At 47.6% G+C, this 15,500-nt stretch overlaps 1 protein-coding gene across 1 annotated transcript in view; it reads right to left on the bottom strand.

The window, feature by feature from the left end:
• The window catches only part of med13a (mediator complex subunit 13a), a 289,879-nt gene that overhangs the window by 56,055 nt on the left and 218,324 nt on the right, over positions 1-15,500 (bottom strand). Inside the window, exon 15 of the mRNA XM_034179011.1 lies at positions 1,421-1,617. Coding sequence (XP_034034902.1) covers positions 1,421-1,617 — 197 coding nt within the window. The remainder of the gene's footprint in view (positions 1-1,420; positions 1,618-15,500) is intronic.

The raw sequence follows: 15,500 nt of genomic DNA, 5'->3' as shown, positions 1-15,500 counted from the left end.
AATTTAGAACTGAAAATGTTATTCCAAAATGTGATAGTTCTGATTGCCAAAGCTATAATTTTAATTAGACTAACTTATTACACAGCATTTCAATGACAGTCAAGTCCATAAGGATTTACCCCCACCCCACCCCAATTTAAACTCCACTGTGGCATGTCAAGAGACAAAAACACAAAAATGGCATCACTTTCAAACTACTTATGGATGTGATTGTAGCTGTAAGATACAACCCTGCAGTGCTTTGAGAAGTACTACTCTGCCTCATTCCTCCAACCCCAAACAATTTTAAGAATTAAGATGAAATAAGATAAACTTTATTGATCACACAGTGGGGAATATCACTTTTGTCCACATAAAAATACAAACACACAGTTGTAATTTTCACTGTAAAAGCATCAAACAATTCCACTTTATGTGGATCTACATTTATAAGGAAATGAGGCTAAAACACAAGTGAAAAGGTTTTCAGTTAAAAAGAATGTTCCAACAAAAACATTCTCCATATAAAAACATACCCCCCCCACCCCCCAAAAAAATTACCCGCAGTCCAACTTACAAACTTACAATGTTCATACTGTTTGTAGTATGTAGTGTGCACTTACTTCATCTAATACCACAATGAGAAGAAAATATAAAGTAAGGTTTTATTTTGGGATTTATTGCTAAGAAATTTCGCTGTGTTTGGTAAAAAAACAGATGTGCATTTGTCGTAATCAACAGGAACAGTGGACTGACTCCAGGCTGCGATGAGGAGTGAGGTAACATAGAGCCGCTGCGGGGCCCATCTCACTACTCCAGTGATAATCCTCATTTTCTACCATGAAGGCATTTTACACTCGTATCCCTGCTCCGCCTGAGGCAGCCATGCATGGGAAATTGAGCAGCCTGCAATGCCGGGGCATGGGGATGGAGAAAAGGACGTGTGGACAGACAGAGACCAGAGTGCGAGGATTTCCATTCTTGCACATAAATCTCAAACAGGCTAACACAGCCTTAGTATGTCTTCACCCAGCCCTAATTAAAATTCAGCTGCTGCAGGCTCACGTCTAGATCATCACAATAAATTATCAGGAATCTTTGAAGCAGGCAGAAAAATCTGCAGTGGTTCCTCAAGCTTCAGGGTGGAAAAGAAAATTCAAGCACATTGCTCCTAGAAAGAAATTAACTAAGCCATTTAGAAGAGTGTAGGTGAGGCTTTATTTTGACACCACTGTGATCACAGGAGCTACTTCATTAATGACGAATCTAAGAGGATCACTTCAAAAGGTCCTGCCTACTCTGCTACCTTCATACTAAATAAACCCAGTGTATTAAAACAGCAACTCCCAAGAATTTGTTCTTTGAATATAGGGCTGTCTCATCTGTCTGAACAAGGACATGTGCCTTAAAAGTGATAATGATGAGCACCACAGCAGCATACCTGTCCTTGTTGAGGAAGGTCATGACAGGCACATGACTGAGGATCTCTCTGCCCATAGTCCAGCTTGGTCGGTAGATGCAATCCTCTGGTAACTTGACAGGTGGAAGAGATTGGCTTGGTAATGTCTTTAGAGGAGCAAACATTGAGCAGCCAACAAACGCCTGGCACAGGTCTGGCTTGTACACAAAGGAATAGTCCTACAAGACAGAAAACCAGAGAAAGTAGCAGAATTAACTGTGTGAAATTTGTATACACAGAAAATCTGTTGTCTACACCGTCCACATCAAAAGAAAATCTTCAGGATAGTAACTCCACAAATGGCAACACCATTCTGAAATTTGGCTCTTTAAAGATCTCTGCAGTGGGTTCAAACACAGGTTAAAAATATGAACAGCAGAAGGCGTTACATGGAACATCCTATCTTCCGGCTCCACTTCTGCCCTGCTCTGCTAAGTACAGTAAAACTTGCATTTAATGGATTCAGGTGGACCAGCATATTTTGTCTGTTATAATCGAAATCTGTTATATGTATAAAATGGACAAAACCCGTTAGTTACAGTGAGGAGGCATCGAACGATCTACGGGGAATCTCCAGCTCCAACGAGGCTTATATATTTTCTTGATTCAAAGCTTGACTCTGAATCTGGACCTGCCTAATTTAATGACAAAGGTCAAATGTGAATCTGGAAAAAAAATTAACGTCTGCCTTAGGGCCCTGTCCCACGGGGGAAAGGATTAATTGCGCATGAATTGAGTACACAAATTACGGGCATTCGTTGTCATCCGCAACAAAAATGGCTAAAAATCAATCAATCAATTTTTTATATAGCGCCAAATCACAACAAACAGTTGCCCCAAGGCGCTTTATATTGTAAGGCAAGGCCATACAATAATTATGTAAAACCCCAACGGTCAAAACGACCCCCTGTGAGCAAGCACTTGGCTACACTGGGAAGGAAAAACTCCCTTTTAACAGGAAGAAACCTCCAGCAGAACCAGGCTCAGGGAGGGGCAGTCTTCTGCTGGGACTGGTTGGGGCTGAGGGAGAGAACCAGGAAAAAGACATGCTGTGGAGGGAGCAGAGATCGATCACTAATGATTAAATGCAGAGTGGTGCATACAGAGCAAAAAGAGAAAGGAACACTCAGTGCATCATGGGAACCCCCCAGCAGTCTAAGTCTATAGCAGCATAACTAAGGGATGGTTCAGGGTCACCTGATCCAGCCCTAACTATAAGCTTTAGCAAAAAGGAAAGTTTTAAGCCTAATCTTAAAAGTAGAGAGGGTGTCTGTCTCCCTGATCTGAATTGGGAGCTGGTTCCACAGGAGAGGAGCCTGAAAGCTGAAGGCTCTGCCTCCCATTCTACTCTTACAAACCCTAGGAACTACAAGTAAGCCTGCAGTCTGAGAGCAAAGCGCTCTATTGGGGTGATATGGTACTACGAGGTCCCTAAGATAAGATGGGACCTGATTATTCAAAACCTTATAAGTAAGAAGAAGAATTTTAAATTCTATTCTAGAATTAACAGGAAGCCAATGAAGAGAGGCCAATATGGGTGAGATATGCTCTCTCCTTCTAGTCCCCGTCAGTACTCTAGCTGCAGCATTTTGAATTAACTGAAGGCTTTTTAGGGAACTTTTAGGACAACCTGATAATAATGAATTACAATAGTCCAGCCTAGAGGAAATAAATGCATGAATTAGTTTTTCAGCATCACTCTGAGACAAGACCTTTCTGATTTTAGAGATATTGCGTAAATGCAAAAAAGCAGTCCTACATATTTGTTTAATATGCGCTTTGAATGACATATCCTGATCAAAAATGACTCCAAGATTTCTCACAGTATTACTAGAGGTCAGGGAAATGCTATCCAGAGTAAGGATCTGGTTAGACACCATGTTTCTAAGATTTGTGGGGCCAAGTACAATAACTTCAGTTTTATCTGAGTTTAAAAGCAGGAAATTAGAGGTCATCCATGTCTTTATGTCTGTAAGACAATCCTGCAGTTTAGCTAATTGGTGTGTGTCCTCTGGCTTCATGGATAGATAAAGCTGGGTATCATCTGCGTAACAATGAAAATTTAAGCAATACCGTCTAATAATACTGCCTAAGGGAAGCATGTATAAAGTGAATAAAATTGGTCCTAGCACAGAACCTTGTGGAACTCCATAATTAACTTTAGTCTGTGAAGAAGATTCCCCATTTACATGAACAAATTGTAATCTATTAGACAAATATGATTCAAACCACCGCAGCGCAGTGCCTTTAATACCTATGGCATGCTCTAATCTCTGTAATAAAATTTTATGGTCAACAGTATCAAAAGCAGCACTGAGGTCTAACAGAACAAGCACAGAGATGAGTCCACTGTCCGAGGCCATAAGAAGATCATTTGTAACCTTCACTAATGCTGTTTCTGTACTATGAATTCTAAAACCTGACTGAAACTCTTCAAATAGACCATTCCTCTGCAGATGATCAGTTAGCTGTTTTACAACTACCCTTTCAAGAATTTTTGAGAGAAAAGGAAGGTTGGAGATTGGCCTATAATTAGCTAAGATAGCTGGGTCAAGTGATGGCTTTTTAAGTAATGGTTTAATTACTGCCACCTTAAAAGCCTGTGGGACACAGCCAACTAACAAAGATAGATTGATCATATTTAAGATCGAAGCATTAAATAATGGTAGGGCTTCCTTGAGCAGCCTGGTAGGAATGGGGTCTAATAGACATGTTGATGGTTTGGATGAAGTAACTAATGAAAATAACTCAGACAGAACAATCGGAGAGAAAGAGTCTAACCAAATACCGGCATCACTGAAAGCAGCCAAAGATAACGATACGTCTTTGGGATGGTTATGAGTAATTTTTTCTCTAATAGTTAAAATTGTGTTAGCAAAGAAAGTCATGAAGTCATTACTAGTTAAAGTTAATGGAATACTCAGCTCAATAGAGCTCTGACTCTTTGTCAGCCTGGCTACAGTGCTGAAAAGAAACCTGGGGTTGTTCTTATTTTCTTCAATTAGTGATGAGTAGAAAGATGTCCTAGCTTTACGGAGGGCTTTTTTATAGAGCAACAGACTCTTTTTCCAGGCTAAGTGAAGATCTTCTAAATTAGTGAGACGCCATTTCCTCTCCAACTTACGGGTTATCTGCTTTAAGCTACAAGTTTGTGAGTTATACCACGGAGTCAGGCACTTCTGATTTAAAGCTCTCCTTTTTAGAGGAGCTACAGCATCCAAAGTTGTCTTCAATGAGGATGTAAAACTACTGACGAGATACTCTATCTCACTTACAGAGTTTAGGTAGCTACTCTGCACTGTGTTGGTATATGGCATTAGAGAACATAAAGAAGGAATCATATCCTTAAACCTAGTTACAGCGCTTTCTGAAAGACTTCTAGTGTAATGAAACTTATTCCCCACTGCTGGGTATTCCATCAGAGTAAATGTAAATGTTATTAAGAAATGATCAGACAGAAGGGAGTTTTCAGGGAATACTGTTAAGTCTTCTATTTCCATACCATAAGTCAGAACAAGATCTAAGATATGATTAAAGTGGTGGGTGGACTCATTTACTTTTTGAGCAAAGCCAATAGAGTCTAATAATAGATTAAATGCAGTGTTGAGGCTGTCATTCTCAGCATCTGTGTGGATGTTAAAATCGCCCACTATAATTATCTTATCTGAGCTAAGCACTAAGTCAGACAAAAGTTCTGAAAATTCACAGAGAAACTCACAGTAACGACCAGGTGGACGATAGATAATAACAAATAAAACTGGTTTTTGGGACTTCCAATTTGGATGGACAAGACTAAGAGTCAAGCTTTCAAATGAATTAAAGCTCTGTCTGGGTTTTTGATTAATTAATAAGCTGGAATGGAAGATTGCTGATAATCCTCCGCCCCGGCCCGTGCTACGAGCATTCTGACAGTTAGTGTGACTCGGGGGTGTTGACTCATTTAAACTAACATATTCATCCTGCTGTAACCAGGTTTCTGTAAGGCAGAATAAATCAATATGTTGATCAATTATTATATCATTTACCAACAGGGACTTAGAAGAGAGAGACCTAATGTTTAATAGACCACATTTAACTGTTTTAGTCTGTGGTGCAGTTGAAGGTGCTATATTATTTTTTCTTTTTGAATTTTTATGCTTAAATAGATTTTTGCTGGTTACTGGTGGTCTGGGAGCAGGCACCGTCTCTACGGGGATGGGGTAATGAGGGGATGGCAGGGGGCGAGAAGCTGCAGAGAGGTGTGTAAGACTACAACTCTGCTTCCTGGTCCCAACCCTGGATAGTCACGGTTTGGAGGATTTAAGAAAATTGGCCAGATTTCTAGAAATGAGAGCTGCTCCATCCAAAGTGGGATGGATGCCGTCTCTCCTAACAAGACCAGGTTTTCCCCAGAAGCTTTGCCAATTATCTATGAAGCCCACCTCATTTTTTGGACACCACTCAGACAGCCAGCAATTCAAGGAGAACATGCGGCTAAATGTTGTGTGGGCCGCTGAAGAGGAGGTACTGCTGGCCCACCACCACCAGAGGGCGCCCTGCCTGGAGTGCGGGCTCCAGGCACCAGAGGGCGCCGCCGCCCCACAGGAGCAGCCTCGGTAACAGCTGTCACCCATCACCTGAGACAGCTGACGGCAATTATCACTGGGGTATATCAGCAGGACGGCATCTCCACCTCATCGCCGAGATATCGTTTCTACCGGAGAGGTAACATATCGAAGCATACAGAGTACATATTTTTGACTGAGCTAGTTTATTGGATTACTGTTCCAACGAGAGGTGGAGGTACCTTTCCTGCCGTTCGGAGTTCTGGGTGCAAACGCGCCCCCATCTAACTGTTCTTTTTCCCTCGCCAGCAGTACCAGGTCCGAAACGCGGAGGCAGTGGCCACCTGGGAGTTCGGGACTTGGCGGCTCCAGTATTCCCGGGGTCCTGTGGCGGAGGAAGCCGTGTGGTTCCGGTCTTACCTTGGAGAGGCGTCTCCTATCTTCGAGCCTGCCCACACGACACTTTTGTGTATTGACTGTTGTCCATTTCTGTAATTGGTTGTATTCGTTGTGCACATTCACAACAGTAAAGCGTTGTTATTTTGACTTACTCCATTGTCCGTTCATTTGCGCCCCCTGTTGTGGGTCCGTGCTCCTACACTTTCCCAACAGGATATCTCGGCCAGCGTCATGGATCCCGAGGGGCGTCAACCGGCTGTTGAACGGCCAATGGAAGAACAAGGCGCACAGGCGTCCGCAGGAGGGGTAATCGGTGAGTTGCAGCGGATCCTCACCGCTTTCACGACTCGGTTAGACTTGATGGCCGAGCAGAACGCCCTCCTGAACCGCAGGGTGGAGGCTCTCGCCGCGCAGGTGGAAGCGCGCCCTCCGGGCGCCGCTGAGGCTCTCCCTCCCGTAGACCCTGTGCGTGACAGCGACGTTCCACTGGTTGTCCAACGACCCCCCCCCACCATCCCCTGAAGCATACATAAGCCCCCCGGAGCCGTACGGAGGCTGTGTGGAGACGTGCGCGGATTTCCTTATGCAGTGTTCGCTCGTCTTCGCACAGCGTCCCGTCATGTACGCGACTGACGCTAGCAAAGTAGCTTATGTGATAAATCTGCTTCGTGGTGAGGCACGCGCTTGGGCTACAGCGCTCTGGGAGCAAAGTTCACGGCTCCTTCTGACATATGATGGGTTTGTGAGGGAGCTCAGAACAGTGTTCGATCACCCTAATAGAGGAGAGACCGCTTCAGCCGTGCTGCTGTCAATGAGACAGGGGCGCCGGAGCGCAGCTGCCTATGCAGTCGACTTCCGCATCGCGGCTGCGAGGTCCGGCTGGAATAGCACTGCCCTCCGCGCCGCCTTCGTAAACGGACTGTCATTGGTCCTCAAGGAGCACCTGGTGGCTAAGGACGAACCGCGGGATTTGGATGGGCTTATCGATCTTGTCATACGATTAGACAATCGGTTAAATGAGCGCCGTCGGGAACGAGACGAAGGGCGTGGCCAGGCACGCGTCGTCCCTCTCCCTTCCGGTTCCAACCGCGTTCCGCCCTCCCCACGCTCCACGGCCCCTGCGCTCCGTGCGATCACAGCTCCCCCTGCTGACGAAGCTATGGACACGAGTAGGGCAACATTTAGGGCACCGGCCACACAAAGGAGGCTGGCCCGCGGAGCGTGTTTTGTTTGTGGCTCGATTGAGCATCAGGTAAGAGACTGCCCCGAGCAGTTAAACACCAACGCCCGCCCCTAGAAACTGGGCTAGGGGGGGGCCGAGACGTTCACGTGGGACACACCCACATCGCCACACGACTCCCAGTTACAATCCTTTATGAGAATTTAACCCTGAAGGCCCCAGCACTGGTGGACACGGGCTCAGAAGGGAATTTGCTTGATAGCAAATGGGCCAGGGAGATAGGGTTCCCTCTGGTGGCGCTTACCTCGCCTGTGCAGGTACGGGCACTAGATGGCTCCCTACTCCCTCCAATCACTCACAAGACACCACCAGTAACTCTGGTGGTGTCGGGGAATCACCGGGAGGAGATCGAGTTTTTTGTAACTCCGGCCACCTCCCGTGTGATTTTAGGTTTTCCCTGGATGTTGAAACACAATCCCCGGATCGATTGGCCGTCCGGGGTAGTGGTCCAGTGGAGCGAGACCTGCCATCGGGTATGTTTAGGTTCCTCGGTTCCTCCCGGTTCCCAGGCCAGGGAGGAGGTCAGAGCCCCGCCCAATCTAGGGACGGTGCCGGTGCAGTACCATGACCTTGCGGAGGTGTTCAGCAAGGATCTGGCACTCACCCTTCCCCCGCACCGCCCGTATGATTGTGCCATTGATTTGGTTCCAGGCGTTGAGTTCCCGTCCAGCAGGCTGTACAACCTCTCACGACCTGAACGCGAATCAATGGAGACCTACATCCGGGACTCTTTGGCTGCCGGGTTGATCCGGAATTCCACCTCCCCGATGGGTGCGGGTTTCTTTTTTGTGGGGAAAAAGGATGGCGGATTACGTCCATGCATTGATTACAGGGGGCTGAACGAAATCACGGTTCGTAACCGATACCCCTTACCCTTGTTGGATTCGGTGTTCATGCCCCTGCATGGAGCCAAGATATTCACCAAGCTTGATCTTAGGAATGCGTATCACCTGGTTCGGATCCGGAAGGGAGACGAGTGGAAGACGGCATTTAACACCCCGTTAGGTCATTTTGAGTACCTGGTCATGCCGTTCGGTCTTACAAATGCTCCCGCGACGTTCCAAGCATTGGTTAATGATGTCTTGCGGGACTTCCTGCACCGATTCGTCTTTGTATATTTAGACGACATACTCATCTTTTCTCCGGATCCTGAGACCCATGTCCGACATGTACGTCAGGTCCTGCAGCGGTTATTAGAGAACCGGCTGTTTGTTAAGGGCGAGAAGTGTGAGTTTCACCGCACCTCTTTGTCCTTCCTGGGGTTCATCATCTCCCCCAACTCCATCGCTCCTGATCCGGCCAAGGTTGCAGCGGTGAGAGACTGGCCCCAACCCACAAGCCGTAGGAAGCTGCAACAGTTCCTCGGCTTTGCGAATTTCTACAGGAGGTTCATTAAGGGCTACAGCCAGGTTGTTAGCCCCCTGACAGCCCTGACCTCACCAAAAGTCCCCTTCACCTGGTCGGATCGTTGCGAGGCCGCGTTCAAGGAGTTGAAACGGCGCTTCTCGTCTGCACCCGTTCTGGTGCAGCCCGATCCTAGTCGCCAGTTAGTGGTTGAAGTGGACGCCTCGGACTCAGGGATAGGAGCTGTACTGTCCCAGAGTGGGAAGACCGATAAGGTCCTTCATCCGTGTGCCTATTTTTCCCGCAGGTTGACCCCGGCTGAACGGAACTATGACGTCGGCAACCGAGAACTCCTTGCGGTGAAAGAGGCTCTTGAAGAGTGGAGACACCTGTTGGAGGGAACGTCCGTGCCATTCACGGTTTTCACTGACCACCGGAACCTGGAATATATCAGGACCGCCAAGCGGCTGAATCCCAGGCAAGCCCGCTGGTCACTGTTCTTCGGCCGTTTTGACTTCCGCATCACCTACCGGCCCGGGACCAAGAACCAGAAGTCGGATGCCTTGTCCCGGGTACACGAAGACGAGGTCAAAGCGGAGTTGTCGGATCCACCGGAACCCATCATCCCGGAGTCCACTATCGTGGCCACCCTCACCTGGGACGTAGAGAGAACCGTCCGGGAGGCCCTGGCACGAAGCCCGGACCCCGGGACTGGACCAAAGAACAGACTTTACGTCCCACCAGAGGCAAGGGCTGCAGTCCTGGACTTCTGTCACGGCTCTAAGCTCTCCTGTCATCCAGGGGTGCGAAGAACCGTGGCAGTTGTCCGGCAGCGCTTCTGGTGGGCGTCCCTGGAGGCCGACGTCTGGGACTATATCCAGGCCTGTACCACCTGTGCCAGGGGCAAGGCCGACCATCGCAAGGCTCCGGGACTGCTACAGCCGCTGCCCGTGCCTCATCGCCCCTGGTCCCACATCGGCCTGGATTTTGTCACGGGCCTCCCGCCGTCCCAGGGAAACACCGTGATCCTCACGATAGTGGACCGATTCTCCAAGGCGGCCCACTTCGTGGCCCTCCCGAAGCTCCCAACAGCCCAGGAGACAGCGGACCTCCTGGTCCATCACGTCGTCCGCCTGCATGGGATACCATCAGACATCGTCTCCGATCGCGGTCCCCAGTTCTCCTCGCATGTCTGGAGGAGCTTTTGCCGGGAACTGGGGGCCACGGTCAGTCTCTCGTCCGGGTATCACCCCCAGACCAACGGGCAAGCAGAGCGGGCCAATCAAGAAATGGAGCAAACACTGCGTTGTGTGACAGCCGCGCACCCGGCGGCTTGGAGTACTCATCTGGCCTGGATCGAGTACGCCCACAACAGTCAAGTGTCATCAGCCACCGGCCTCTCCCCCTTTGAGGTGTGTTTGGGGTATCAGCCCCCGTTGTTCCCGGTGGTTGAGGGAGAGGTCGGTGTGCCCTCGGTCCAGGCCCACCTGCGGAAGTGCCGTCGGGTGTGGCGTGCCGCCCGTTCTGCTTTGTTGAAGGCCCGGATGAGGGCGAAGACCCATGCAGACCGGCGGCGGACCCCGGCCCCTACGTATCGCCCCGGGCAGGAAGTGTGGTTGTCCACAAAGGACATCCCACTACAAGTGGCCTCCCCTAAACTACAGGACAGGTACATAGGACCGTTTAAAATCCTCAAGGTCATCAATCCCGCCTCAGTGAGGCTTCAGCTTCCAGCCTCACTGCGGATCCATCCTGTATTTCATGTGTCGAAGCTTAAGCCCCATCACACCTCGCCCCTCTGTACACCCGGTCCGGCACCACCTCCTGCCCGGATCATGGATGGCGAGCCGGCTTGGACAGTGCGCCGGTTGTTGGACGCCCGTCGGATGGGCCGGGGCTTTCAATATCTGGTGGACTGGGAGGGGTATGGTCCCGAAGAACGCTCCTGGGTGAAGAAGAGCTTCATCCTGGACCCGGCCCTCCTGGCCGACTTCTACCGTCGCCACCCGGACAAGCCCGGTCGGGCGCCAGGAGGCGCCCGTTGAGGGGGGGGTCCTGTTGTGTGGGCCGCTGAAGAGGAGGTACTGCTGGCCCACCACCACCAGAGGGCGCCCTGCCTGGAGTGCGGGCTCCAGGCACCAGAGGGCGCCGCCGCCCCACAGGAGCAGCCTCGGTAACAGCTGTCACCCATCACCTGAGACAGCTGACGGCAATTATCACTGGGGTATATCAGCAGGACGGCATCTCCACCTCATCGCCGAGATATCGTTTCTACCGGAGAGGTAACATATCGAAGCATACAGAGTACATATTTTTGACTGAGCTAGTTTATTGGATTACTGTTCCAACGAGAGGTGGAGGTACCTTTCCTGCCGTTCGGAGTTCTGGGTGCAAACGCGCCCCCATCTAACTGTTCTTTTTCCCTCGCCAGCAGTACCAGGTCCGACACGCGGAGGCAGTGGCCACCTGGGAGTTCGGGACTTGGCGGCTCCAGTATTCCCGGGGTCCTGTGGCGGAGGAAGCCGTGTGGTTCCAGTCTTACCTTGGAGAGGCGTCTCCTATCTTCGAGCTTGCCCACACGACACTTTTGTGTATTGACTGTTGTCCATTTCTGTAATTGGTTGTATTCGTTGTGCACATTCACAACAGTAAAGCGTTGTTATTTTGACTTACTCCATTGTCCGTTCATTTGCGCCCCCTGTTGTGGGTCCGTGCTCCTACACTTTCCCAACAGCTAAACATGTCACTCCCGGTCTGATTGGGGAGGGGCCCAGAGAAAACTGGGCCCCTCCCTAAAAATGACAAATGTCCCAGTATGAATTACAGATATATTAATAATATATAGCAACTATATGATGAACAATCATGGTTGTATAACGCATGTAGTGAGGAAAGGGATCCGACACATTGCAATTATCACGGTATTATTACGGGTGTATTATGAATGCATCGTGCACGTGTTGCGCGTGCACGGCATCTGCATTGCAGTCATAAAAGAAGCGCACTCGGGCCGTCGGCATCACTATTCACACCAGCAATACAGCCTCTGGAGCATTTCCTGGACTTGGACAAGTTGATTGGAGTAAAGAAGCAGTGAACAGGGCGAGTGGTGATGTCAGCGGATCACATCAGAGCATAGCTCATCTGAACGATTATTAAGTTAAATGTTATAAGCATAGGAATAAATACTGTAACAGCTGCAGACAAGAAGGAAAAAACACGCAACTGTTTTATCAAGCCTTGACAATGTAAACAAGTCAAATAATTACCTTCTTACACGGCTCATAATACTTTCTGCAGCTTGTTGATTCAAGGGGGTGATTAGAGCCCTTTCAACAGCCAATTTGCAGAATAAAATGATTAATCCGCCACAAAATAATTACCGTATTTTCTGGACTATAAGTCGCACTTTTTTACATGTTTTGGCCGGGGGTGCGACCTATACTCCGGTGCGACTTATAAATGAAAAATATACCGGTAGGATCTCAATTAATTTACTGTAACAAAACAATTTTACGTGACAGAGTCGATCTATGTTTTAAAATGGCCACCAGAAAAGGAAATGCAATGCATCATGGACACTGTAGTATGGCGGCCGTCCTATAAGTCACGCTGGTCGCGATAACCAATCAGAGAACAGAACGTTGGACGCGTATTCCTCACCTCACCCACAGCGTGTGAAGCTGACGAATATGGTGCTTGCTGTTATTCCGGCATGGCGAACAAAACAGCTTCAACCCTTGGATATCAGTGTGAGCAGAGTGTTTAAGTTGATGCTGAGAGCTGCGTGGGAGCACCGGGTGAGCGACGGCGGAGGATTAGTGTGTGCACTTGGAAGGAGCTGGCGTCGAAGATTGTGAATAGCGTTTGAAGCAGACGAACATGGTGTTTATTCTGGGACGGCTAACAAAACAGCTTCAACCCTTGGATATCAGTGTGAGCAGAGTTGACGCTGAGAGCTGCATGGGAGCACTGAGCGACGGCGGAGGATTAGCGTCTGCACTTGGAAGGAGCTGGATCGACACCGCTGGGTGGTCATGAGCTGCGCAGGTAGGTGCTGCATGGTTCGGCTCGCAATGTGGTCCGCAAAATACAAACATATCTGTAGGTAAAATGCAGCTCACGAGAGGGCACTCAAGGCTTGTGTGACTGTTCCTGCGACTTCTGACTACCATAGAAAAATAAAAATTTCAATGTTACTGATAACTTAACAAGACAACGGAGAAGGCCTGAAAAAATGGCACCAAAAAGAAAATCATACTCTGCAGATTGTAAGTTACGACTGGTGAAATATGCATCTGAAAACGGTAGCCGTCACAATATTATCATCTGAACTTTTCATGTTAATTTAACATACCTGTATGTCCATGGGACTTATAGTCCAGTGCAACTAATTTATGGTTTATTTTTCTTTATAATGATAAAGTGGCTGGTGCGACTTATACTCCGGTGCAACTTATTTATGGTTTATTTTTCTTTATAATGGATAAAGTGGCTGGTGCGACTTATACTCCGGTGCGACTTATAGTCCGGAAAATACGGTATTCTATATAAGCAGCATCCAGCGCAGAGCGTGTGGCAGCCGGTAACAAAGAATGGCGTCCAGCTGTGAACACAGCGCATCTGATTTGCATCCGCCGCAAATCAGCTGCAAAGCAGACGTAATAAAAATGCTTTATTCGTGGCTAATCTGTATGCAGTCGCTACAACTTATTTTAGTCCGTGATGTGGACATGATGGCGCCGCAAAATATTCCATTTTACACACTGTCCCAGTCCACTGCCAAGCCGCAAATCACTGTCAGTTGCAGATATCAGCAGATGACGGAGAATATACAGCGCACAGATTGAGTATGTATATGTATGTATTGTGTATGTATGGAGTATGTAAGGTGGATGTCGTCCGCAGCCAAAATTTTGTGCAGCTCAAAAATCCTGGTAACGGAAAAACGTGCCTCTGCAGATAATTGCGGACGTGTGCGGGTGTCAGCCGACTCATACAAGCATTTTTCACGCATATTGCGGATGTTAAGCGAATATGAGCCAATTTTGTGTGCAATCCATATGCAAATCCTCCTAAACGCCAGTGGGACAGGGCCCTTAATAAGTGGCAGGCATTATGTGCATTAAAAAGATTACATTTGGTCGAGTCACTCTTTTTTCTAAGTCAGCTACGGAGCGGTACCTTAAAATCCTAAAACCTGATTTATGCTTCTGCAACTCTGTAACTCCGTGGCCATGCAATGACCTCCACGTGCACGTTATCATTTTAAAGTTCTTCATTGCATCTTTATCCCGCAGGAACAGTGGTGTTTTCTGGATTAATTTCTCCCTCAACGAGCTCCACTTCTTAATATAATCATCGACCTCCAACAAAACGATACAGTACGTACAATTTCCTCCATAAATTGTAAATCATTTGAGCACCTTTTTCTGACTTTGTGTTGTGAAGTTGGTCATATTTGCGGGCTTTTCTGTCAAACGCACTTGATCCATGACTGAAATGCAATTGGTATGCGCACTGCAAAAACTATTAAAATATGATGGGAGAGCAAGACGGAAGAAGACGGGAGAGAGCAGCACTTTGTTAATAATCACCAGCCTTGAATTATGCCATGCCTTGTTTAGGCACTGGGTCTGAGCACGGTTTGAAAAAAATAAACAGCCGGTCTTTTAATCACGGAATTACTGGTCCCACTTTCCTTAAATCGGCGAGCGTCAGTGCTGAATTTCATTTCATACTTCTGTTACTGGGCATGTCCAGACTCATCTGTCCGGTACGTGTGAGGGGTTTCTTAATGGAATACATTACGATGGGGCAGGACCATTTGTCCGAGGTGAGCGAAAATCTGTTATACAAAACCCGTTATATACAGTGTATATTACGTGGAAAACCATACACATGCATTGGGACTTTGCTTTTGTCCGGTGAGTGTTAATTCCAGTTGATATGATGACGGTTTAAGTGAGTTTTACTGTAGATGTATTTTCTGAAAATATGACACAGATGATGAAAAAAGTACTTGTGATACTTCATTCACATGATAGCAGTACGTGGTTAACAGTAAACTGAATGTTCCATTGTTTTTTCTGAGCTCTGGATCCTGAGGTGCCACTGACATAAGTTTCTGTCAAATGAACAGTTACATAGGAAGACTAACATGAGGAGTACCACTTGCATCGGAAGATAACATCAGCTACAACATCGTCACGTGGCGGATTTTTCAAGGCATGATCCAGCACACAGATGCCTCAGTGCTGAGGACAAAGGTTGCAGCAGAAAGCTGGTTACATTTAAAAGGTGTGGATGGACTGGTTACCATCCAGGACCCATGGTGATTCCATGGTGTGGTGGAGTTTTCAATGTGTTGGAAGAGGTAAAAATTTAGATAACCTAAAAATTATTTGAAGGACAGTCTGTGGTCATAAAATGAGGTGGCAGAGATATAACGAACAGCAATAATTCACTTATAACATTGTTGGTTTTGGCGGTAAATTAGATTTATTGGTGAAGTCAGATGTAACTAAGAAGGCAC

The sequence above is a fragment of the Thalassophryne amazonica genome, chromosome 9 (genome assembly GCF_902500255.1).
Source record: "Thalassophryne amazonica chromosome 9, fThaAma1.1, whole genome shotgun sequence".
Classification (NCBI taxonomy): Eukaryota; Metazoa; Chordata; class Actinopteri; order Batrachoidiformes; family Batrachoididae; genus Thalassophryne; species Thalassophryne amazonica.
The sequence above is the reverse complement of the archived record's forward strand: the minus strand, read 5'-3'. Positions and strand labels throughout refer to the sequence as shown.